We start from the raw sequence: 27436 nt of genomic DNA, 5'->3' as shown, positions 1-27436 counted from the left end.
TAAGTCTGTAATCCATTTTGACTTTATTTTTGTATGTGCTATTAAAAAAAAAAGTGACCCAGTTTTATTCTTTTGCATGTAATTGTTCAGTTTTTCTAACAGCATTTATTGAAGTGACTGCCTTTCCCCTACTGCATATTCTTGGCTCCTTTGTAGTAAATTAATTGACCATATAACCATAAAGGTTTTGGAGTAGTTTAAGAAGAATCGTTCTTAACTTTTCTTTTAAGTATTTGATAGAATTCACCTGTGAAGCCAGTCTGGGCCTGGGCTTTTGTTTGTTGGGAGTTTTTGATTACTGATTTAATTTCATTACTAGTGATTATTCTGTTCATATTTTTTTTCTTCCTGATTCAGTCCTGGAAGATTTAGTGTTTCTGGAAGTTTATCCACATCTTCTAGCTTGTCTGATTTATGGACTGTAGCCTGCCAGTCATGTCTGACTCTTTGCAACCCCATGGACTGTAACCTGCCAGGCTCTTCCATCCATGGAATTTCCCAGGCAAGAATACTGGAGTGGGTTGCCATTTCCTTCTCCAGGGGAACTTCCCACCCCAGGAATCAAACCCAGGTCTCCCACATTGCAGGCAGACTCTACCATCTAAGCCACCAGGGAAGCCCAAATGGTCAGAAATAGTTGCCAAAAACTAGGACTGAGCCAGGGGCCTTTAGATCTTCAGGCTAACATTCTCCCAACTGAGCAATTTTGGCCACCCGTTTGTCTGATTTGTTGGCATTTAATTGTTTGTAGTAATCTGTTAAAATCCTCTGAATTTCTATGATGTCAGTTGTAACTTCTATTTCATTTCTAATTTTATTTGAGTCCTCTCTCTGTTTTTCTTGATGAGTCTAGCCAAAAGTTTATCAATTTCGTTTGTCTTTTCAAAGAACCGGCTCTTAGTTTCATTGATCTTTTCTATTGCTTTTTCTAAATATTTCTGCTCCCATCTTTATTATTTCCTTCCTTCTGCTTACTTCTAGGCTTTGTTCTTTTTCCAGTTCCTTTAGGTATAAGGGTAGATTATTTATTTGAGAATGTTCCCTCTTGGAACTGATTTTGCCTAGTCCTGTAGAGTTTGGAGTATTTTGTTTCCACTTTGTTTTGTTTCAGAAGTATTTTTTAGTTTCTTCTTTGACTTCTTCTTTGACCCATTGGTTTTTTAGTTGCATGTTGTTTGGCCTTTAGGTATTTGTGTTTTCACTAGATTTCTAGTTTCATGTGGTCAAAAAAACATGCTTGATGTGATTTCAGTCTTCTTAGATTTATTGAGACTTTTTTGCAGCCTAACATGATCCGTTCTGGAGAATGTTCTGTGTGCCTTAGAAAAGAATGTGTATTCTGCCATTTTAGGGTGCTGGAATGGTCTGTATATATATATATATTAGGTCTGTCTGATCTAATGTATTATTTAAAGTCACGTTCCCTTATTGGTTTTCTGTCTGGTTCATCTGTCCATTGAAGTAAGTGTGGTGTTAAAGTCACTTATTACTATATTGCTGTCAGTATCTCCCTTTATGTATTAGGTCCTCCTGTGTTGAGTGCACAGATGTTAACAAGTGTTATATCCTCTTGTTGGATTGACCCCTTTATCATTATGTAATGCCCTTCTTTCTCTCTTGTTACAGTTTGTATTTTAAAGTTTATTTTTCTACCCTGGCTTCCTTTTCGTTGCTGTTTGCGTGGATTATCTTTTTCATCCCTTCACTTGAGTGTTGTTGGATCTGAAGCATGTCTCTTATAGGCAGCATATATATGGATCTTGCCTTTTTATCCATTCTGCCACCCTGTGTCTTTTGTTCTTGTCTGTTTCCATTAAAAGTGACAATCAATAGGCATGTACTTATATCCATTGTGTTGATTGTTTTCTGGTTGCTTTTCGTAGTTCTCTGTTCCTTCCTTCTTCTCATTCTCACTTGTGATTCGATGGCTTTCTTTAGTGTAATGTTTATGTTTCTTTTTCTTTGTTTTTTGTGTATGTGTTATGGGTTTTTGGTTTGTGGTTACCATGAGCTTTATATATAACAACCTGTGAATATAGCAGTCTATTACAAAGTTGATGGTCACATCAGTTTGTGCATATTCTAAAAGGCACTACATTTTTTACTCCTCTCCCTGAATACTTTGTTTCTGAGGTCATATTTTTATTTTGTGTTTTACTTAACTCATTATTTTAGATATAGATGATTTTACTACTTTTGGCCTTTAACCTTCATACTGACTTTTTAGTTGATTGATCTACTACTTTTACTATATGTTTTCCTTTACGAATGCAGTTTTTCTTGCATTATGTTTTTGTTTCTAGTTACAGCATTTTCTTTTCCATTTAAAAAAGTCCTTTCAACACTTTTTTAAAAAACCAGTTTGGTGATCATGAAGTTCTTTATCTTTGGCTCATTTGGGAAACCCTTTATCTCTCGATTCTGAATGATAATCTTGCCAGGTAGTATATTCTTGTTTGTGAGTTTTTCCTTTTAGTATTTTAACTGTATCATGCCACTCCTTTCTGGCCTGTAAACTTTCTGCTGAAAATCCGCTAATAGCCTTATGGCATATTAACCTTTGTATGTGATTTTTTTTGTTTTTCTTTCTTTATCTTTGCCGTGTAATCATGGTATGTCTCAGTATGGATCTCTTTGCGTTCATCTTATTTGGGACTTAGTGCTCCCTGCACCTGGATATTTGTTTCCTTCTGCAGGTTAGGGAACTTCCAATCATTATTTCTTCAGATGGCTTTTCTGGTCTTTTCTGTCTCTCTTCTTCTACAGCCTCCATGTAATGTGAATGTTAGTATAGGCTTAATGTTGTTGCATAGGTTCCTTAAACTTTCTACATTTTTAAATTTTTCTTTCGTTTTACTCTCTTTTTGAGTGATTTTTCACCATCCTGTCTTGCAGATCATTGATAATGTTCTTCTTCATCCTCTAATCTGATTTTCTCTAGTGTGTTTTTAACATCAGTCATTTTATTCTTCATTTCTGGTGGGTTCTTTTTTTATATTTCTCTCTCTTTTTTGAAGTTCTCACTGAATTTATCCATTCTTCATCCTAGTTTGGTGAGCATGTTTGACCATTATTTTGAATTCTTTAGTAAGTTGTTTATCTCCATCTTGTTTAGCTTTTTTCTGAGATTTTGTCTTTTTTTTTTTTTCATTTAGAAGCTATTCCTTTGTCTCCTTGTTTTATCTAACTCTCTTGTATTTGTTACTGTGCATTAGGTATATCTACTATTTCTCCTAGAGAAATAGGGTGGTCTCATATAGAAAGTGTCCTCCGAGGTCCAATGGCTCAATCCCTTCTAGTCACAACAGCCAGGCTCTCCAGGAACACCCTCTATGTGGGCTGCCTTTACTTCGTGTGGTTGGCCCATGATTGCTATGGGCACTCCGGTAGATTGGTGACTCGTTGGTTCAGCTAGCGGAGAGGTTTTTCCTCACTTGCTGCAGGCACGCTGATGTGTGGGTTGGGCTGGTCCGCCCACACTGGCTGTAGGTCCCAGCTGGAGCTGTTGCAGACACACTGGTATGCTGGGCTGGTTCCCTGGAGTGGGAGCCACATTGGAGGTGTGCTGGTGCTGGCTCGGGTCACCCACTGGGGGGGCAGAGTGAGAAACGCTTTAAAGGGGCCAGTGGGGCCAGGTGGATTGATCAGGGCTGGTCCTCAGGAACACCTGGGCAAGGTTCTCAGTGCTTGTTAGGTAGAAAAACAGAGTATCAGAAATGACACCTGTTGGCAACAGGTCACCCAGGGGAAAAAAAAAAATGACATCCGTCAGTGTTTTCATTCCCAGAGACAGTTCCACCAGACCCCTGCCCTCTGGCAAATGTCCCCAGATTAGTCAGTGAATCTCCTTCTCTTATATCGTCAGTGTTTTTCAAGCTGTTGCTTCTGCCCTGAGACTTGGAGAAAATGAGTTTGTGTGTGAGCTCTTTATGGGCAGATTCTTGGTTTCCCACAGCTCTCTGGCTCTCCCAGACTTAAGTTTCACTGGTTTTTAAAGCCAGGCATTCTGGGGGCTCATCTTCCTGGTGCAGGTGCCCTGGGCTGGGAAGCCTGACCTGGGTCCCTCGCTCCTCAGGGGTCCTCCACAGTTGCAGTACCTCTCCCACCGGGGGTGGCTGCACTGAGGCTCTGTGTTCTGACTAGACCACATCTCTGCCCCTCCTGCCCATCTCAGTGTGGTCTTTTCTTCGTATCCTCAGTTATAGAAAATCTGTTTTGCTAGCCTTCAGATCATCCTCAGACATGGTTGTTCTAAATGTAGGTGCCTTTTTGTATATCCACAGGAGGAACTGAGCTCAGGATCTTCCTACTCCTCTATCTCCATCCCTCTAAGATTATTTATTTTAAATATCTTCTTTTAGGAAAGAAGCACAATTGCTTGTCTCCTGGTTTGCAATAAAATGTTCCATAGGATAAAGAGACCAAATTGCTGAAATATAGATTTTTAGGGAGTCTCCTACTCTTTTCTTATTTAAATAATATCCCCTAATGGTTAAAAAGAGAGAGACATACACAGAACTCTAATGGTTTTGGTTTCCATGGTGATAATTTTTCACATTCTGACACTGCGTGCCACCTAGTGTTTCCAAGCCAAAAACTTTGATGTTTTGGTATTGCAGATTTTATATAAAACCTGCTTATACTTATACTAAAGTCAAAGCTAGAAAATATCTAGACACCTTTTTCTTGCTTAAAATGGCACATTTCCCCGTATGTGAAGTCTTGAAGCTACCCCTGTGATTCCTCCGTATCTGTAGTTTGTTGCCATTTCATGTGTGGTTTTCCTGTGTTCCTTTCCTGGATGGAGTAAAGGTGGATTGCTGCTGCACAGCCCTGACTTCAGGTCATCTCTTATTTAGCTTCTCTCAGTCATCCTATTCCCTGTAAAGCTCTTGTAACCCAGCAAACTATGTATTTTACTTGTTCCTCATAAAACTCCTTCACAAACTGTGGTGTAAGAATGTTTAGAACTGTGGAAAAACAGAAGACTTGCGAATTCAAGCAGATAACTCTCCCGTTTTATTAGCCTGATAGAGCGAGCATGTTTCCGTATGTACTGGGGGAACCACATGCAATCTGAAATCTATATTGAAATTTCAAACTTAAGAATTCAGAACTGTCACAGAGCTCTGCTACCTAGAAGTGTACTGTCAAATAATAAATTTGGAGACACATTCATCAAAAACCTGTTATTAAGAATGTCAGCAAATCTTCCTGGGGGCTAGGAAACAAAACCTTGGATTGAATCTGACATCAAGTTAAAGGATTAGAATGTAGGATCTCCAGTTTGCCTATAAACGCTGTTTTTGCTTTTCAAACTAGCTTGATCAGCAATGTCTAAAAGTTATACTTTGCTTCACAGGAGTGAGTGAAAGGTGCTCAGTCCTGTCTGACTCTCTGTGACTCCATGGACTGTAGCCTACCTGGCTTCTCTGTCCATGGAATTCTCCAGGCCAGAATGCTAGAGTGGGTAGCCATTCTCTTCGCTAGGGGATCTTCCCAACCCAGGGAGCAAACCCAGGTCTCCCACATTGCAGGCAGATTCTTTACCATCTGAGCCACCAGGGAAGCCCTTGCTTTACATAGATAAACCTTGTTGAACACAAGCTATAGCACAATGCCAGGTGTGAATCAGTACTCAGTAAAGAGAAGCTGCTATTCTTTCTGGGAATTTGTTTGCTCAGTAAGCACTTACTGAGCACCTGCTGAGTGCTATACACCTGTCCTAGGCACTGAGGTACAACAGTAAGCAACTCAGCAAGTCTCTGCCCACTGTGAGCTTCTATTCTAGTGGGGAGAGATGATAGTAAGTGCTATAAAGAAAAGACAAGCTGACCTCCTCTGGTAAGTGGATACTACTTAGATACTACATCCTCTAGGAAACTTCTCCTAAGGTCCTTAACTTTAGACAGTAACACAATCACATGTGCACGCACACACACACATACTCTGTGTCTTTTCTCAGCCGCATTCTTCAGTTCACTTTCGTCGTGTCCTACTCTTTGCAACCCCATGGACTGCAGCACGCCAGGCTTCCTTGTCCGTCACCAACTCCCAGAGCTTGCTAAAACTCATGTCCACAACTCAGTGATGCCATTCAACTATCTCATCCTCTGTCATCCCTTTCTCCTCCTGCCTTCAATCTTTACCAGCACCAGGGTCTTTTACAGTGAGGCACCTCTTCACATCAGGCGGTCAGAGTACTGGAGCTTCAGCATCAGTCCTTCCAATGAATATTCAGGACTGATTTCCTTTAAGATGGACTGGTTTGATCTCCTTGCAGCCCAACAGACTCTCAAGAGTCTCCTCCAGCACCGCAATTCAAAAACATCAATTCTTAGGCATTCAGCTTTCCTTATAGTCCAGCTCTCACATCCATTCATGACTACTTGAGAAACCATAGCTTTGACTATATGGATCTTTGTTGGCAAAGTAATGTCTCTGCTTTTTAATATGCTGTCTACATTTGTTAAAGCTTTTCTTTCAAAGACAAATTTCAGTCCTCCTGAGGACTATGTGTTAAACTCAGAATATGATACAGATTCAATTTATAAAGTGAGAGTGAAGCAGCATTCTGAAAAAAATGTTTGTTAGCAACATGAGGGTTAATTTTGAGAAAGACTTATCATCAGAATTTGGGCAAATATATTTTAAAGATACTAGACAAACAAGAACATATTCAAATGGAGTTGAATAAAATGCAATTTAATCTACACCACCTAAATTTATAACATAAAAAGGAAGTTGGAATTGGGAAGAAGAAGATAAATAGTTTTGTTTTTTAAGTTCAAGATGGCAAAGTGATATAGTTGAAAATAAAACAAGATAATAGGCAAAAGAGAATTGACTAGAGAAAACAGTAATGAGGTTAAATTTGTCTGTATTCATTTGGAAAAAGACTAAAAGCATAAAAGAAGCAAATGGATAAGAAATTAAAATTTCCACTGTTGACAGTTCTGAAAACTGTGCAAAGTTTTTTTTATTTTAGTCCATATGAAATATGACATAAAAAGCTAGCCCTGCCTTCCAGAGTTTCATCACCAAGCTCAATAATGTGGACATCATGCAAGTTTTCATTTCAAAAGTTTGACATATGGAAGATCTTTTGTTTAAATTACATCATTCTCACTCAGTTTGTTGATCCTCTTGGAGGAAGTCACCCAGGATGTGAGTTTTCCAAGGGAGAACAAGGTCAGTTTTCAGATTTTAATTAACTGCAGCATGTGAGTTAATTTGCGGCTGGTAATCAGGATGAAAAACACTCATGAAATTTAGCAAAACATAGTAACAAACAGTATATGCAATACTTTTCTATAGAAAAGAGTCAAAATGACTGTGGTTTAAGGTGAAAATAGTCATATTAACTTGTATGAAGTCTTGAGTTGATAGTATTGTATTAAGATTATCTGACATTGCTGACAAATACCTGAACCTTTTTTTTTTAGCAACTTTTTATATAATGTCATTCATTTTAGCTGATTAAACTTCTCTTCTTACAGATGTGCCAAATACTGGTGTAAACAAACCTAGAGTTTCTGACGCTGTCCATCCCAACAACTATTTCATCAGGACAGAGCCAGAACCAGGGACCCTCTACTCACCAGAACAGACGTCTCTCCATGAAAGTGAGGGTCTGTTGTATTATCTTTTAAGTATTAGATTTGCTTTTAATGCTTCCATTTTGAAAATGAGCCTCAGAAGTGTAAAATAAAGGCATTTCCTGCTGATTTCATTCCTGCAGGATCTTTGGGTAACTCAAGAAGTTCAACACAAATGAATTCTTATTCCGACAGTGGATACCAGGAAGCAGGGAGTTTCCACAACAGCCAGAACTTGAGTAAGGCAGATAATAGACCACAGCATTCATTCGTAGGATCAACTAATAACCACCTGGTGAGGAATTCAAGAGCTGAAGGGCAAACACTGGTTCAGGTAAGCCAAACACATCAAGAACTTTGTAAAGAAATGCACTCCTAATTGATTATGTGTTATTAATTTAAGTGTTCTTTATTAAAAGTAAACCAATGTGTACAGTTTTGAAGTTCTAGAATGGATGATGCACCAAAATCATTTTACACCATGATGCTAATGAAATTTTAAACTTGAAAACTAAAAATGTATTAGTTCCTACTACTTAAATCTGATAAATTCTTGATACAGGAGAGTAGTTTTTCTGAAAGCATAAGTTTGGCATCAGGAAAGCAGTCCAGGGAGAGTGTGAGAGAACTGGGTGGTTTATTCTAGTCTCGTTGTGAGTTCCTCAGAATACCAGAGCTGAAATGTGCTGTGAGGAGTCCTAGAGGGGCAGAGCACAGTTCCCACGCTTGTATAAAATGGGACTGGTCCATTCTAACCAAAGGTTTTGCCTCATCATTGGAATTTTTCTCTGAAAACACGTATCTTTGCTAGAATATAGATATTGCTGCCTATAGAAATCTAGTGTATAGAAGCATAACCATTCTGTTAAGTTAGGATTTTCTTATTTGATATTAATAATAATAGCGCATATGTATTTATGAAAACTCCTTAGCTCCTCACTCATTGCCACTTTATTCATGCAGTCTTCCAGCATATGCCAAAATTAGTAGAAGTTATAGGAGTCCCAAGCGGCAGTAACCAGTAAGGATGACTTTCTGGCCAAGTGCCCCAGTGATTTCTCTGGAGCTGAAAAATGGCACGATGATCAAAGAAGTTAGTCTAACACTAATCTCTTAATGCAATACAGGAAGCCCTGAAGGTACACACAGCAGTGGGCCAATTTCTCCAGTGCCAAAGGAGAAATACAATACAACTTTAGCTCAACAATTTAAGGGAAACTTTTAAGTATTAAGAAACATTTCTGTATTAAGACAAACACAAATATGGTGCATGAATTTTTAAGCTAGGACAGGAAGTCTTGTGCCCATAGCAAACTGCTTCTAGCTGCAACACCCACTCCCCATTCCTCAGATAATACATTTACTCCTCTGCTGTTCGGGATGCACTGAGGGAATGGTTTGACAAGCTTTACACTCAATGTTTATAGATGTTCACCTGCTTAGGTCAGTCTCTATGTCGGCAGGTCTAAAGTCACACTTCTGAATAATAATTACAAAGATTTTCTATTTTGCCCCTAAGGTGGTCATGTTGACTTTTTAATTTTTTTTTTTTAACTTAGGTAAGTTGATTTTGTTCCTGGAAGTTGCAAGGGGGTGTTTAAATTTGCATGTATTCTGGGAAACACAGATTGTAGACATCTGAGCCAAGTGTCATCCTTTTTTGATAGTAAACAACTTATATGTGGGACTTTTAAAATTACCTTTAGTACTATTAATAAACCCCAAGCACAGATTTTAATTTTCCAACCGCCTACTAATTTTTAAACCACCTCTTTCTTGCCTTATTGTTTATTTACAGTCCCCTTCCCTCCCCAGACCTCCTCCTTTCCATGGCTATTGCCTTCACAGAATTCTTGAGTTTGAGCACCTGAGTGGTCTCAGACCCGTGTTTCAGGCAACCAGTTGCTTGTGATACATGGAGACAGAGCATATCTCCTCTTATAGCATCTAAGAATATACAAAGTCCTTGAGTCATCCCTGTTTCTTCCTTTATTGCCCCAATTAAAAGTAACAGGAGGTTGATGACAAGTGAACTCTAGTCATCACTAAGGAAATACAGAAAGCTCAGTTCTGAGCTTGTAACCCAACACCCCAGTCCAGCCACTATTCCTTTTTATTGTCATCCTGCATGAAGACAGGGATCTGAGATGCAATATTTGCAAGAGTCTGTGGACTCATAGGACTGGCCATGGCAGAAATGTTCCTTCTTTCACAGCTGGCCAGAACCCAGTGGAGATTTTGAGCATCCCTCCTGCTGCAACAGATTTGAGGGCTGATTATTCGTATGTCTTTCAATCCACCAGCTTAAGACAAGAGCCTATAAATCAAAGGAGATAGAAAGAAATGGCTGAAATCACTAGCAGCCACATTGAAGCTAAAAGAAAAGACAGATTTGGCTAGAGCACTTGTACAGTGCTCACAGAGGAGACCTTTGGACCCCAGACCCTATCCAAATGTTCACTTATTCCACTTACCTTCCTTTTGTAAATGAGGTCAACTCATAAAGACAGATACAAAGACAATTATAGATACTGCTCTAACTTAACGTATTGAAAATGTTTTGTTTTACACAAATGGGTTACATTAGCCAAACTTAGATTTACAGGGTACAAAGTAAGTACACTATTCCAGTGACCTGTCACACTTGAGATACAACATACTATGTGTTGTGAAAAGTGCATGGGCAGAGGGTAACATCAAATAAAGACAAAAGTAAAAGGAATATTAAATGTCTTTGAATCTCTCCTTACTGGTTGGTTTTAGTATTCTGAAAGGGAAAGGTGGAGATTAAATCACCAAAAACCAAAAAAAAGTAGAACAAGAAAAACAGAATAAGGAAAAATTAAGATTCAGCTCTACAGCTCAAAAGGAAAGGAAACGCCTGAAATAGTGAGTTCACCTTCTGTAGTTAGCTGTGTGCAAGCTTTTCTGTAATGACCATGGATACACAACCCTGGATAAACCATTCTCTTTTCTCCCCCTTCCATCAGCCATCAGTGGCCAATCGGGCCATGAGAAGAGTTAGTTCAGTTCCATCTAGAGCACAGTCTCCTTCTTATGTTATCAGCACAGGCGTGTCTCCTTCAAGGGGGTCACTGAGAACTTCTCTGGGTAGTGGATTTGGCTCCCCCTCTGTGACTGACTCCCGGCCACTGAACCCCAGTGCATACTCCTCCACCACATTACCTGCTCAGCGGGCAGCTTCTCCATACTCTGCACAGAGACCTGCCTCCCCATCAGCCGTACGTCGGATTGGGTCGGTCACCTCCCGGCAGACCTCCAATCCCAACGGACCAACCCCTCAGTACCAAACCACCACCAGAGTGGGGTCCCCACTGACGCTGACGGATGCACAGACTCGAGTAGCTTCCCCATCCCAAGGCCAGGTGGGGTCATCGTCCCCCAAACGCTCAGGGATGACTGCCGTACCACAGCATCTGGGACCTTCACTGCAAAGGACTGTTCACGACATGGAACAATTCGGACAGCAGCAGTATGAAATTTACGAGAGGATGGTTCCACCTAGGCCAGACAGCCTGACAGGTGAGTACAAGCTGACACCTATACAAGCCCAGTGGGAAAGTGTTCCATGCAACCATTGCTAAAACAGAGCATATAACGTGGAAAAACTTTATATTTTTATCTCAAAATTTGTACCGTAGTGTACCGCAGACTGCAGGCTGACTTTTCTCTCAGGCTTTATACTTTTTAATGCATCAAGTTATACACATTTATATCACCAGACCTCTTTTGCAATGAAAACATTTCCCTCATCCCTCAGAAAACTAGGATATAAAAGGTAGGTACTTTTTGCATATTAGAAGAACTGGCTAGAATTCTAAACTATTGATTGCGGTTGTTCATAGTGAAATATTTTTCACTAGCTAGGCCTACCCATTGGAGAAGGAAATGGCAACCCACTCCAGTGTTCTTGCCTAGAGAATCCCAGGGACGGGGGAGCCTGGTGGGCTGCCATCCATGGGGTCGCACAGAGTCAGACACAACTGAAGCGACTCAGCAGCAGCAGCCCTACCTATACTCGAAACCCTAAATTATGTTAAAAGATGGTATCAGAATGTCTATTCAAATATAATATTTTTTTAAAGAAATGCCTTGCTAGTGTAGACTAGAATGTGGATTTCCTCACCTACTGCTTTGATTTTTAGCACCCCAATGGGAAATGCACAAAGTTCTTATGAATTGCCTTCAAATGCCACTTGGATTAAGTCAGAAAGACACCGACCAGATCACTGATAGTACAGCTGTTTCTTTCAGAGTTTTCTCATCGTGGGTTTTCTACAGGATGTACAGACTTTTGATTAAAATTATATTCATCTTTAGCTAGTAAAAAAAAAAGTTAAAACTGTGCAGGAAAATAAAAATTGTGAAATGAAAGTCTCAGCCCCCTCTTACCCTCACCCAATCCCACTCCCAAGTTTATGTGTCTTCCAGACTGTTTGATTACATATATAAGTATATACATTACGTATAGATGTGGACACACTGTATTTTTTATGCTGTTGGAGCTCTATTATGTATATCTCCTATACCTTCTTTCTTTTTTAATGTATCTGAGGGTTCTACCTCATTCTCTCAAGGGATGCCTAGGACCTTATTTTATAGACATATTATAATTTGTTTAATCACTTCTCTATTAACGGACATTTAGATATCCTCATTTTTAGCTCTTAGAGACAATCATACAATATATATTACTCTTCCTGCATATTTGCACATAGCTTACTAAGATAACTGTGAGATCCATTTCTTGAAGTAGGACTGCTGGATCAAAATATGTGTTTGTGTTTTCTTAATGAAATACTATCAAATTGCCCCCACTAAACTTTTACAGATTTTTATTTCCACTAGTAGCTTGAGTGCCTGTTCCCTACACCTTCACTAGCACTGCATATTGGCAAGATGTTTCATCTTTGCCAGTCTGTACCTCATTGTTTTCAGTGGCCTGTGTTGAGTAATGACTGAGGTTGATGATTTGATGTTTATCAGCCATTTTATTGCTTTACTGCAAACTGCAAGTTCAGGTCCTTTGTATGTTTTTTTTTAATTTGTAAATGCTTTTTTATACTTGAAATAAATTGACCCCTTGAAATATGCTTCTCAATTATTTTTCATTTCATAATTTGTCTTTTGACTGTTTTTTGTTATTTCTTACTTACAGAAGTTTTTAATATTTATTTTGTATGATAAAATTAATATCTTTTCCTTATGGCTTCTGGGAAAAATAAAGCCCTTTTGAGGTTTTCTAACTGCATGATCTTGCACAAAGAAAAATATTGAACTTGATTTTGAGCTCAAGGAAATTGCTAATGGAGAAACTAGCTCTTTTTCATTCGGCCATCAGAAGGGTACACTGGCTTAGATATTTTCTGGCACAGCTCTGGAAAGCGTGCAGCCGAGTGAGGTAGGAATCATCGATGACACGCCTCCTCCAAAGGAAGCCTGAAGAGAGAAATAGTTCTGAGGATTCCTGTTCCCCCTACCCACACCCCTCCCTATTTATGAACAGTAGCTGAAACCTATGTTTGCAGGAGAGCTCAGAGAAAACCAGGAAAGAAAGTGGGCACAGAAAGGACCGTCTCCATGTTTAACCCTGAGGGCTGGACTCTTGTGGTTTAAGAAACCTGCTTCTCTTCACATTGCAGGTGAAGTTAAACTTTATGTTTCAGGGGAAAAAAAATTATAGCCTACTATGGATTTTTTATTCCCCTGAATACCACAGTGTTCAAAAGAAGCAAAGGGTTTCTTAAAACTATTCTAAGGAAGCTTTGGTTCCCATCATCTGTCCACCTGCCCAGTTATTCTGAATGTAGATTCTAACTTGTAAATTCCTGTCTTTTTTTTTATTCCAGAAAATGATGTCATATTTACTATGGTTCTTGAGTTCAAAGACTTAACAACCTGCTAATTGAAAAGCCTAAAGCAATATTTTGTAATAGATTCAGACACTTGAATATTTGGTGATCACAATTTAAATGATGTGTATAAATTATGTCCTATAACAGAAAAATGTGTCTGCCCCAACACATTCATTATAATATAACCATAGCATATTAAGTTTTGAGAATAAAAAGAATTCACATTTGAAAGATGAATTTATGTTTGTTTTCACTGACTTAAGTATAGAGGTGTTAAATCACAAGGAATGTATCATTGAGGTAGGTAAACTTGATTTGTATTTGTGGAATTGCAGCAAATTTTCTTCTGCTTTAAAAGATACTAAATTATAGTAGCCTTTCTACAAAATCACCTTACTTAATCAGTTCAGTTCAGTCACTCAGTCATGTCTGACTCTTTGTGAACCCATGGACTGCAGCACGCCAGACTTCCCTGTCCATCACCAACTCCCAGAGCTTGCTCAAACTGATAGCCATTGACTCGGTGATGGCACCCAACCATCTCGGCCTCTGTCGTCCTCTTCTTCTCCTGCTTTCAATCTTTCCCAGCATCCATCAAGGTCTTTTCAAATGAGTCAGCTCTTCACATCGGTTGGCCAAAGTATTGGAGTTTCAGCTTCAGCATTAGTTGTTCCAATGAATATTCAGTACTGATTTCCTTTAGAATGGACTGGTTGGATCTCCTTGCAGCCCAAGAGACTCTCAAGAGTCTTCCAAAAGCATCAGTTCTTCAGCGCTCAGCTTTCTTTATGGACCAACTCTCACATCCATACATGACTACTGGAAAAACCATAGCTTTGACTCTGTGGACATTTGGTGGCAAAGTAATGTCTCTGCTTTTTAATATGCTGTCTAGGTTGGTCATAACTTTTTCTTCTGAAAAGCTAGCATCTTTAAATTTCATGGCCGCAGTTACCATCTGCAGTGATTTTGGAGCACAGAAAAATAGTCTCTCACTGTTTACATTGTTTCCCCATCTATGTGCCATGAAGTGATGGCACCAGATGCCATGATCTTAGTTTGCTGAATGTTGAGTTTTAAGCCTTTTTCACTCTCCTCTTTCCCTTTCATCAACAGACTCTTTAGTTCTTCTTCACTTTCTGCCATAAGGGTGGTGTCATCTGCATATCTGCTGCTGCTGCTAAGTCGTTTTAGTTGTGTCCAACTCTGTGACCGCACAGACCACAGCCCACCAGGTTCCGCCATCCCTGGGATTCTCCAGGCAAGAACACTGGAGTGGGTTGCCATTTTCTTCAATGCATGAAAGTGAAAAGTGAAAGTGAAGTCACTCAGTCATGTCCGACTCTTCATGACCCCTTGAACTGCAGCCTACCAGGATCCTCTGTCCATGGGATTTTCCAGGCAAAAGTACTGAAGTGGGTTGCCATTGCCTTCTCCATCTGCATATCTGAGGTTATTGATATTTCTCCCAGCAATCTTGATTCCACCTTGTGCTTCATCCAGCCCAGCATTTCTCATGATGTACCCTGCATATAAGTTAAATAAGCAGGGTGACAATATACAGCCTTGACGTACTCCTTTCCCGATTTGGAACCAGTCTGTTGTTCCATGCCTAGTACTAACTGTTGCTTCTTGACCTGCATAAGATTTCTCAGGAATCAGGTAAGGTGGTCTGGTATTCCCATCTCTTAGAGAATTTTCCACAGTTCATTGTCATCCACGCAAAGGCTTTGGCATAATCAGTAAAGCAGAAGTAGATGTTTTTCTGGAACTCTCTTGCTTTTTCAATGATCCAGCAGATGTTGGCAATTTGATATTTAGTTCTTCTGCCTCTTTAAATCCAGCTCTTTAAAAACATCAGGAAGTTCACAGTTCATGTACTATTGAAGCCTGGCTTGGAGAATTTTGAGCATTACTTTGCTAGCGTGCAAGATGAGTACAATTGTGTGGTAGTTTGAACATTCTTTGGCATTGCCTTTCTTTGTGATTGGAATGAAAACTGACCTTTTCCAGTCCTGTGGCTGCTGCTGAGTTTTCCAAATTTGCTGACATACTGAGTGCAGCACTTTCACAGCATCATCTTTTAGGGTTTGAAATAGCTCAACTGGAATTCCATCATCTCCACTAACTTTGTTCGTGGTGATGCTTCCTAAGGCCCAGTTGACTTCTCATTCCAGGATGTCTGGCTCTAGGTGAGTGATCACACCATCATGGTTATCTGGGTCATGAAGATCTTTTTTTGTATAGTTCTTCTGTGTATTCTTGCCACCTCTTCTTAATATCTTCTGCTTCTGTTAGGTCCATACCACTTCTGTCCTTTATTGTGCCCATCTTTGCATGAAATGTTCCCTTGGTATCTCTCATTTTCTTGAAGAGATCTCTAGTCTTACCCATTCTATTGTTTTCCTCTATTTCTTTGCATTGGTCACTGAGGAACGTTTTCTTACATCTCCTTGCTCTTCTTTGGAACTCTGCATTCAAATGGGTGTATCTTTTCTTTTCTTCTTTGCCTTTAGCTTCTCTTCAGCTATTTGTAAGGCCTCCTCAGATAACCATTTTGCCTTTTTGCATTTCTTTTTCTCTGGGATGGTCTTGATCCCTGCCTCCTGTACAATGTCACGAACTTCCATCCTTAGTTCTTCAGGCACCCTTGTCTGTCAGATATAATCCCTTGCATCTGTTTGTCACTTCCACTGTATAATCATAAGGGATTTGATTTAGGTCATACTTGAATGGTCTAATGGTTTTCCCTACTTTCTTCAATTTAAGTCAAAATTTTTCAATAAGGAGTTCATGATTGGAGCCACAGTCAGCTCCTGGTCTTTTTTCTGACTGTATAGAGCTTCTCCATCTTTGGTTGCAAAGAATATAATCAGTCTGATTTCGGTATTGACCATCTGGTGATGGCCATGTGTAGAGTCTTCTCTTGTGTTGTTGGAAGAGGGTGTTTGCTATGACCAGTGCATTCTCTTGGCAAAATTCTCTTAGCTTTTGCCCTGCTTCATTTTGTACTCCAAGGCCAAATTTTCCTGTTACTCCCAAGTATCTCTTGACTTCCTACTTTTGCATTCCAGTCTCCTGTAATGAAAAGGACATCTTTTTTGGATGTTAGTTGTAGAAGGTCTCATAGGTCTTCATAAAACGTTCAACTTCAGCTTCTTCAGCATTACTGGTTGGGGTGTAGACCTGGATTGAATGTGATATTGAATCGTTTAGCTTGGAAATGAACAGAGATCATTTTGTTGTTTTTGAGATTGCACCCTAGAACTGCATTTTGGACCCCTTTGTTCACTCTGAGGGCTACTCCATTCCTTCTAAGGGATTCCTGCCCATAGTAGTAGATATAATGGTCATCTGAGTTAAATTCGCCCATTCCATTCCATTTTAATTCACTGATTCCTAAAATATCGATGTTCACTCTTGCCATCTCCTGTTTGACCACTTCCAATTTACCTTGATTCATGGACCATAATGAACATTCCAGGTTCATATGCAATATTGCTCTTTACAGCATCGGACTTTACTTCCATCACCAGTCACATCCACAGCTGGGCGTTGTTTTCACTTTGGCTCCATCTCTTCATTCTTTCTGAAGTTATTTCTCCACTCTTGTGCAGCAGCATATTGGGCACCTACCAGCCTGGGGAGTTCATTTTCCAGGGTCTTATCTTTTTGCCTTTTCATACTGTTCATGGGGTTCTCAAGGCAAGAAAACTGAAGTGGTTTGCCAGTCCCTTCTCCAGTGAACCACATTTTGTCAGAACTCTCCATCATAATGCATCCATCTTGGCTGGCCCAACACGGCATGGCTCATGGTTTCATTGAGTTAGTCAAGGCTGTGGTCCATGTGATAGGTTTGAACTTAATCTATTGGGGCTATATAATTTTGTAACTTTTTAAATGTTAATCTTTAAGACTGTGTATTTTTGTTTTAATGCATGAGTAGGTAATTAAAAATATTAACCATAATATTACAAAGATTTCTAATATCAAAAAATTGCTGTCTCGCTGTAATTCTTAAGTTCTTTATTCCCTGTTACAATCTGTCACATACAGTAATTTCATCTCACTAGGAATCCTGTAGCAGGGAATGTTCACTGGATATTTTCTATAGTTCTAAGTGTTAACAAGCTCATTTGGGTCCTTTCTTATGAAGTCATAGTAAATGGCAACGAAAGTTAAATTCCATTGAAAACTCCAGCCAGATGCTTGCACAGTGAGCCTGTCACATTTTGAATGGAACAGAATGCTTTGGTCTCATTTCACACCACAGTGGGAGTGGGCCAACGGGACTTGGCGGGCTTTAGGAGCATCCAGGGCTCAACTTGCCTTGGCCCAAGTGTTTGTGATCTTCAGTCTCACAGTAAATTAAGTGTTCTACTGAATATGAAAATAGCACCTCGTACTGATAAGATTTGCAAGGACTAGGTACATTTTGCTGCCCAGTTTACGTCACAGTTAACAAACAGTGCCGGGACTTTTGTTCAGGATTCTCATGGGCTCTATAAAGAAATGGAGTTTATACTCTCTAAGAATGAGAAATCTGCCAGTAAATACAAAGCTGAACTCCTCAAATGAGAACTTTACGATAGCAATCATAATATCATTCTTAGAGTTACATGGGCTTCCATGAGCCCCTGGTGAACCAACCTCCCTCTTTAACCTTATGTTTGTGGAGGGCTCTCTCCAGTTCAGGATTTCTCACACTGTGTCTCATTGATCCTTGAGAAGTAGTTTTGTCCAATGTTGAGTGTGCAGTGACAGGTTACAGAGAGAGCTTCCACTCAGCCCTCCTAGAAAGCTCTCTGAAGAGGATGAACTGCATTTCCTTTTCGGCTCTGTTTCCTCAATTTTGAAATGGGAAGATTTGACTGAATAATCTCCCAATTACCAGATTATATAAACTTGTGATCTTTATTTCAGCAAGTGGATAGCCAGTGGCCAAAACCCACATTTGCTCATTTAATTTCTTCCCATGTCACATTGCTCTCTGGGATAGGTAATAATCATTCATTTTAGAAGCTTTATGTATTAACTCTCTTGCCACTCCTCACTAAGCAACATATAATTATCACTCACATTCAGCCCCATTTGTTTTTAGTTATGCTATGATTATGTGAGCTAACAGGATGTGAATGATTGTATCTTTTTGTAGCTAGTTACTGTGTTGATTATTTGCAATCTTTTTAAAAGCAAATATATGCTGACTGACTTCAGATATGTTTATGCTTTTTCTTCCTCATATTTGGAATATAACCTTAGTTGATACTCTTACAAAGTGACAGATTTTGCTTACTAATGATGACAAAGCATAAATTTCTGAGCATCATAGTACAGAAAATACTACATCACTTTTTAAAAGAAATTAAAATGTTTGGGTTTGAAATCTGCATTATAAACAGTTTGAATGAAAGAGTGGTTGAAGTAACTTAATACACTAACTTTGTACTTTTCCTTTATACCAGAAAGAAGGTAAACCAGAATCTGGTATGTGGGTTCCTAGAAAAATACCTGTTTTGGTTTTGTCTTGTGGTTGTTTTTCTTTTTAATTGCAATAACAAAAAATAATGCTTTAAATATCTTATTAGTTTGCTGATGGTTTTTTAAACTCTATAACATAAAATTTCATTTTTCTGTAAAAAATTTGCATGAGTAAATTGAGACAAAGGTCAGAACAGTTCTTGAATATCAGCCTATTTGTAGGCACTATTATGTAAGTATTATCTTAAGCATTGGGATTTAAAGAGATGTGGGACATGATGGTGTGCTCTTACCATCATAAAATAACTTACAGTTGGGGGATGAATTTCAGAATATCAAGCCGTTTAATAATTTTGCATGTGTATATGTGTATATATATGTATATTTTAGAAAATTTGCTTTTATCCTGCTGCCAGGAGAAAGTCTTACTTTTAGAGTGTATATGGTATCCTGTAAAACTCACTGGGTTTGGTGTTTAGACTCAGCATTTGGTCATATTGATTAGGAGTTATACTTTTTTAACCTCACCACAGCGTTCCAAGTTTCTTAATGTAATTTTCCCGCCTGTAGGCTTACGGAGTTCCTATGCTAGTCAGCACAGCCAACTTGGACAAGACCTTCGTTCAGCTGTGTCTCCCGACTTGCACATCACTCCTATATATGAGGGGAGGACCTATTACAGCCCAGTATACCGCAGCCCAAACCACGGAACCGTGGAGCTCCAGGGATCACAGACAGCGCTGTACCGCACAGGCTCAGGTGGGCGTCCACTCTCTTCAGTCCCTTTCTTAATTTCACAGGTCCAAGAGTAGAGGATTTTGTTGAGATGGGTTTCCTGTTAGAATGAACTCACATTGTCCATTTGGATGTTAGATAAACAGCTACAAAAGCAGATCAATAAACAGGAAAATAGAAGTTCATTTAGTACCTATTTATTTGTTGGCTTCCCTGGTGGCTAAGATGGTAAAGAATCTGCCTGCAGTACAGGAGTAGGTTTGATCCCTGGGTCAGAAAGATCTCCTGGAGAAGGGAATGGCTACCCACTCCAGTATTCTTACCTGGAAAATTCCATGGACAGAGGAATGTAATGCCTGGTGGGCTACAGTTCATAGGAGTCAGACATGACTGAACAACTTTCACATCATAGATAATATATTTTTACCGTAGTTCAGTCTAAACAGTTATACTTTAGTTCACAAATAAGTGTGAATAGCTATAAATCTGACTCCTTGAGTTCGAAGCATATCAGAAAGAAAAGCCTTTGGGGGAATATTTCTTTGTAATTTTTGTTGCCTGGAATGCATCTTTAGAGAAAATCCTTATGTGAGCTATTGGCTTATCTTTGATTTAGCACGTATGTGGCCCAAGTATATTTGGTATTACTCTTTGTTGATTTTTTCTGAATGTTCAAGTGATAGGATGTGAAATAAATATTCCTTATGATGGACTCAATCTAGGGCAGAATGCAGTGCTGACAGTTATAAAAATAGGGAGCTAGTGAGGGAAGGATTGAGAGTTTGGGATTAGCAGATGCAAACTAGCGTATGTAGAATCGATGAACAGCAAAGACTTACTGTGCAGCACAGGGTATATTCAATACCCTGTGATTAACCAGAATGGAAAAGAATATGAAAAAGCATTTATATATGTGTGTATATATATATATGAAATGGAGTCACTTTGCTGCATAGCAGAAATCAATACATTATAAATCAACTATACTTCAATAAAAAATGTTTAAGTCAAAAATGAAACACAGGAAGCCAGTGAATCACATTCTTGGACCCCTGGCCTCATGTGTGCCACACCATAGTCACTGACGGAGCAGAAACTAGAGCCTGTGACCCCGGGAGCTGCCAGAGTGTGCTGCAGGTCTAATTTATAGATTCTCAAAGAGATCTCTTCTTAAAAAAAAGAAATTAGTATAGATTTATTAACATACCCATAAATGAATTCTAGATAGCAATGATAACACCCTAAAGGCACAACTCTAAGAGCCATATCTCAGAGACCACCACGAGGGAAAAGACTGTTATTACAAAAACTGACAGTTGGGTCCACTGTGGGATTTTTCTTCTAAGAGAATGTGACAATTTTTAACATATGTTAGTGGAGAAATAGTTCACTCTTAAAAAAAAAAATATTTCACTCTTTTGGTCTACACATTGAAGAATTTTTTGTGAGGTTTAAGAAATAAATAATGTTATTAAAATATGTTAATTGCAGGAAGATTATAAACAGTCGTTGGAGACCTACCTATTGCAATAATTTGGGAAAAAATGTTAAATACACGTGTAATACCTTATACATAGCATCAGGCAGTAATTTTAGGGAGTAGCTTTAAAAGAATTTGATTGATTTATCAGTCTTCTTTCCTGTAAAGTTTTTTTTTTTCCAGTGTTATCAAAATCACACATCTATAAATAAAATGAACATCAAAATAAGTAACCAATATTCACTACATGTCCAAAGATTGGTTTCAATAATCTATAAGTTTGAAAAAATATCTTGCTTGTTTTCTATTGCTAAAATTAAGTTATAAAATTTTCCTATTTATTTCTAAGATCATTTTCCTTTCTTTCACTTGCAGTTTTGTTACTGAATCTTAAATATAGTAAGACTTACTATGGGAACAGATTTATAGTTTCATTTTTGCTCTTTCCTGCTAATAAAATTGATAATAATATTTGTGTTATACTAGAAACTTCAGTTCCTTTTTCCCACTAATGAACTAGATTGGTAATATCTAAAAGTAAGCAGTTAATATAATTGTTAAAAACCCTTCTTAAAATTAAAAACATATTTACTTTGAAAAGTATTTCTTTGTGGAGAACATACTAATCTTTTTTAAAATGTTGACTTTCTAGTAGGTGTTGGAAATCTGCAAAGGACGTCCAGCCAACGAAGTACCCTTACATACCAAAGAAATAATTATGCTCTGAACACAACAGCTACCTATGCGGAGCCCTATAGGCCAGTACAGTACCGAGTGCAGGAGTGCAGTTATAACAGGCTTCAGCACATAGCACCGGCTGATGATGGCACAACGAGATCCCCGTCAATAGACAGCATTCAGAAAGACCCCAGGCAAGTACTAGTTAAGAGTCTCCAGAATCCCACCACATCTCAGGAGTCAACCCGTTCCTTCATTCTTTCTCTTTTTCCCAAGTTGCCCTATCTATTATAGTGTCAGCAAATTCTCATCTCTAATATTTCCCAGCACTGTGGGTCACTGAGGTTAATCTTTAAAGACAGTGTCCTTCTTTTGGTGCATTAATAATAAAGTTAGAGAATGCACAGGTCTATGTGAATATCTGCAGCATCCATCGGTTTTCAAACTACCTTACCGGGGCAACTACCTGAGATAGCCTTAGTCTGAATTACACAAAAGATTTTAAACGATAATTTTATACCCTTTTACCTTGACTGATTTTTTAGATGATGGCTTCAGAAAATGCATGAGGTTGTTTTATATTGGGAAGTCCCAGTGTCATGTATATTTTGAATCACGTTGGTCAGTGCTGTGTTGTGCTTTTATCAACTAGGTCCTTTGAAAAGCTTTTTGCCGTTTAGAGGAAAATAGTTTACAAGAAATTCTCATATTGCATAAGCAAAAAATATTTATTTCCTTGTTTTAATTTTATTTGGTCTTGTAGAAAATGTGTTTTATTAAGATATGCACGAGTCATTTAGTACTTGATTGATTTTGAAAAACTAGCTTCATGTCTTTAATGAAAGTCATTTAAAATATTCAGGAAATAAAGATTTTTAGAAACTATAAGAGAATTTTAACTTCTGAAAGAGTGATATTATTTCTAAATTTTAAGCAGCTTGAGTGTTATTTTAAGGCATATATTAGCAAGATTTCATTCTCTCTTCACCCACAGATAGTTATTTCACTGAAAGATTGTTATAATTATCAATTCATTTTTAGCAGCCTACCAGCTCATTCTAATGAATGTGAATTTAAAGCATGAGTGAGCTTTGGTTATTAAAACAAAATAACCTTATATACTTTGAACTGAGTGGGAAGCCCACTGCCCCACTAAAACCACTCCACCTATTCAGTCTTTGCCTAAAAATTTTTTAAAGTGTATATGTACATTTGATTGAGCTATTCCTATTTGCCACCATTCTGTCATTTTAAGGATTTTTAAAAAATTAATTTGTCTAATAGCACCTCCAGTATAATGAAATTAAAATTTTTTACATGATTTTGTTTTTTTGAAGTCCTCACCGGAACAGCAGAGTAGGACACTCTGATAATACAGAAATTCTCTAAAGGATTTTGAATTGTAGATAGTTTAGACCATCCCTTGGCTGAACCTGCTGAGAAAAGAATAGCTATCCAGAAAATCAGTGAAGTGTGATTAGAGCTTTGAGTTTAGTATGCATTCCTGAAGACTTAAGTTTTGACCTCTGTTTTGAACTGATTCATTATAAACAAGGATTTCATGTCTGGTAATACACTTCAGTTATTCATAGTATGATAATTTCATAGTCTGATGCATAAAATTATTGTGGCTAGCTTTGATTATGTGCAACTTCACTGATAATGTATTTTGTAAGATGAATAAATGATTACCTTATAATAATAGGTGCATTTATTCTAGTCAAAACTGGCATCTAAGTGAGTTTAAAGTTTGAATATTCAAACCGAAGTAAAAACTCATGACAATTTCAGTTTTAAAAATAACGACTTTAATATTTTTATTCACTTCTATACCTACTTTGTCATTAATGCCACATCATAGTTAGCCTGACAGTTTCCTTGTAAGACTAAAGAAATTATTGATGTTTTCTATATATAAGGGATGAATTTTTTTAATAATGATCTAGTTTAGAGCCAAAATATATTAATGGTACAAATAATTCATCTGGAAAAAGGAACAAAGTACTGTGGGAGTGGCAGTGAGACAGAATTCACGTTATTCTTTTTGAGGAGGGCTTCAGCTCTGACAGTCACCAGCATAATTCCATTTACCGTCTCTTTGATCTTTACGCTATTGTCAAATATTTTACTTCTGCATACATTGTAAAGCCCATGATATGGTACTGTTATTTTTACTGTAAATAGTCAGTTGTCTTTTTTAAAAATTACATGAAGTCAGAAACATGATCTTTTTATTCTCCTACATAGTTATTTATAGTTTCCTGTACATCTTCCTATAAATTCTAGTTTCCATCTCAACTCATTTCCCTTCAGCCCAAAGAACTTTCTCTAGCTTTTCTTGTGTTACATGTCTGCTGGCAACACATTCTCTCATCTTTAACTTATCTGAAAGTGTTTTTATTTACTAATTTTTAAAGGATATTTTTGCTAGATATAAGATTCAGGATTAATAAGCTTTCATTTTCAGTACTTTAAAAAGGACATTGTTCATTATCCTCAGATTCTGTAGTTTCTGATGCAAAATCAACCAACATTTGCATTATTTTTCTCATTAGAATAATGTATCTTTTCTCTGACTGACTTTCATATTTTTTCTCTTTTTTATTGACCTTTAGCAGTTTTACTCTAACAAGCCTTAGTTATATTTTTCTTATATTTAACCTGTTTGGGGTTCACTGAAATTCTTTATGTGTTGGTGATTTTACCAAAGTTGGGACATAGTTAACTATTATTTCTGTAAATATTTTTTTCTGGCCCAAAATTCGCTCTCTCCTCCTGGAATAACTTAACACCATCTCACAGGTTACTGAAGTTCTGCTCACTTTTAAAAAGTGTTTTTTCTCTGTGTTCTTCATATAAGACTTTATTAATCCGTCTTCAGATTTGCTTTTTTTTTTCCTCCCTTGGGCTCCAATCTGTTGTTAAGCCCATCCAGTGAAATTTTTTTCAGACAATTTGGCTTTTTTTCCTTTAATAGTTTTCATGTCTCTGATGACATTCCCCATCTATGCACTCCTTAAATACATCTTTTGCATTATGTCGTTGAGTGTATTTATAAAAAGCATTTTAAAATCCTCTGATCTTTCCAATATCTATGTTTTCTGTAAGTCTGTTTCTGTTATTTTCATCTTTGAGAGTCACATTTTTCTGTTTCTTCTTATGCCTTGTAGTTTTAAATTATAGCCTGGTTGTTGTGGATGACACATTGTTAGCACTCTGTGTTGTCTCCTCTTAGGGTTCTAAGCTTTATTGTGGCAAATAACTGAATTACTGACAGGTGCTTTGACCGTTCACAATTGATTCTGTTCCTTACTAGCGCAGATCTATTTTAGATTTGTCTCACTCCCTAGCACATGGCCCTTACTCTGTGGCATTGTTGTTACTCCTAAACATGGCCTTTGTGGAGACTAAACGCTGAGGTGATCAGTAAGGTCTGTACTGTAACTGTGCTGGAAGTCCAACATCACCTGGTATGCGTTCAGTTCTCATTCCACTCTCCACCAAACCTGCATATATGCAGTGCTCATATATAAATATACAGTCTAGTGCTCAACTAACAACTTGTGAGCAGACCATACACAGACTTGCAGCATCTCCTCTGCATAGCCCTCTCCTCCCCAATATCCTGCCCTGCAAATTTTAACCTCTTTAGCATCTCCAGATTCCAGTCTTTCCCCCTCAGTTAACTAAGACCATCATGCCCAAATGAACTTGCCATCCAGCCAGCCCATGAATTGATAGCAGTCTTTCCAGGATAAATTTCTGCTGAAAATCAAGTTTGGAGTTGTTGCCAGCTGAGCCTAACTCCCCATCTCCAGCTGGAGCCCAACCTTTGTGTTGTCTCACCTTAGTGACACCCAGGGACACTAGGAAATCTTGACCATTTAAAGAGGACAGAATGTATATTCATAATGATTGAGTCTTCAAGGAAAGATTAAATCACACTCCTTGCACTCCGCTAATTACCTTGTAGATTTATATAGTAAGCTGTAGACAGATTTTCATTAGAAACAGTTAACATAGTTTCAATGCATAAGTGAAAATCTGCCTTTTACACAGACTGCCCTTACTTAGTATATATAGTTCATTTTTCAGGGCTGATGAATGTTAGTGAAATATATATCCTAATTCTAAGTATGTAAAATACTTTAATATATATCACCACAATTTAGTCATCACAACCAGCCTAAGAAGAAGTTAGAAATAATAGTTTTATTGTTCCTATTTTACAGATGGGAAAACTGGAGTTCTAAATAAATGGTTTTCAAAATCACATCATAATTGAAAGACCTTGGACTTAAACATACGCAATCTAGCTCCAAATTCTGTGCTTTTTCTGTTGTTATCCTCTCTCTCGGTATTTGTGGTTTTCTTAGTGCCTGTCTATCCCCCAAACTGGAAATCTCCATCTCATCCTTGACTTAAGTTTTCAGCAAGTAGATTGTCTGCTGCTGTGCAAAGAATAGACGAAGGAGGGGTGATATTTGAAGAACAGTGAGCCCAGGTGGCATGTTATTGGTTCAGCCAAGATGGAAAGAGTAGATGGGTTGGATTTATATTAAATATTTTGGATATAGTTAATAGAGTTTGTAGGTGGATTGGATGAGAAAGATAAAAGGAAGAGAAAAATCAAGGATGGTCCTGTTTTATTTTGAGCAAATGTGGGGATGGTGGGTAGTCTCCTTGCCACCAGTTTTTCCTGATTCTAGTATATTCTCTACTTGGCCACCAGAGTTATCTTCCTTATAAATGTGACCATATTGCATTCTCTCACTCTTCTGCTTTAAAACCTCCACCAGGTAACTTTCTCTGTGTGGGAGAACAACACATGAACCACTGAACTCCACCTCTTAATTACTAATGCCAGGTTCCTTGTCTATCTATATCTAATGTTGTTTGATAGTGCCTACCTCATGGGGCAACAGTCAAGCTAAGTGAGATAACGTCTGTAAAGCTCTTGACATAATATCTGACACAGATAAACTCAGTAACAGTTCATGTTAAGAGTATTAAGACTAAGCTTTTTTAGCTTGGCATTCATGACCCTGTACATAAAATCATGTCTTACTCAGTGTTTGTATCTCCAGCACTTACTGTGGCACTTGTGGTAGGAATTCACTGATGAATGTGTGTGTGCAGGTATGAAATGACCTGCCCCTTTGAAGAGGATGAACCAGTTTGTAACAGTTTACTCCATCCTATTATCAAAATTTGCAAATGTGTTGCTTTGTGAATCATTTGTAAGAAACTTATCTTTATGCCACATAAGGATAAAATCACATTTAACAAGGATACCAAATAATGAGCCATTTAAACGGCATCAGAAAATTCTGACAATATAGTATTATCTTTTTTTTTAATGGTATGAAAATGTGTTTGTATATGTAGTATGATTGTATACTCATTATACGAGGAAGGGGTTAGTACAGGGGTGAGGGCACAGACTCTGAAAGTTGATTGCTTGCTTGCTCTGTCGTGTCTGACTCTTCGCAACCCCGTAGACTGCCATGGGATTCTCCAGGCAAGAATACTGGAGCGGGTTGCCATTTGCTTCTCCAAGAGATCTTCCCAATCCAGGGATTGAACTC

At 38.1% G+C, this 27436-nt stretch overlaps 1 protein-coding gene and 1 long non-coding RNA gene across 45 annotated transcripts in view; one reads left to right on the top strand and one right to left on the bottom strand.

Annotated features, from left to right (window-relative positions):
- Positions 1-27436, top strand: part of PKP4 (plakophilin 4) — a 259980-nt gene that overhangs the window by 187373 nt on the left and 45171 nt on the right. For 13 of the 44 annotated variants that reach the window (XM_069577451.1, XM_069577443.1, XM_069577448.1 and 10 more), the window contains 5 exons: positions 7500-7631; positions 7742-7932; positions 10589-11141; positions 19526-19714; positions 21823-22042. In XM_069577451.1, coding sequence (XP_069433552.1) covers positions 7500-7631; positions 7742-7932; positions 10589-11141; positions 19526-19714; positions 21823-22042 — 1285 coding nt within the window. The remainder of the gene's footprint in view (positions 1-7499; positions 7632-7741; positions 7933-10588; positions 11142-19525; positions 19715-21822; positions 22043-27436) is intronic. The other 31 variants (XM_069577458.1, XM_069577453.1, XM_069577445.1 and 28 more) reach the window with 3 other exon arrangements.
- Positions 9577-27436, bottom strand: part of LOC138433936 (uncharacterized) — a 31444-nt gene continuing 13584 nt past the window's right edge. The window contains exon 3 of the long non-coding RNA XR_011254530.1: positions 9577-9915. This is a non-coding gene — a long non-coding RNA (uncharacterized lncRNA). The remainder of the gene's footprint in view (positions 9916-27436) is intronic.

The sequence above is a fragment of the Ovis canadensis genome, chromosome 2 (genome assembly GCF_042477335.2).
Source record: "Ovis canadensis isolate MfBH-ARS-UI-01 breed Bighorn chromosome 2, ARS-UI_OviCan_v2, whole genome shotgun sequence".
NCBI classification, from domain to species: domain Eukaryota; kingdom Metazoa; phylum Chordata; class Mammalia; order Artiodactyla; family Bovidae; genus Ovis; species Ovis canadensis.
Note: the sequence above shows the minus strand (reverse complement) of the source record. Positions and strands in the feature narration are given on the sequence as shown.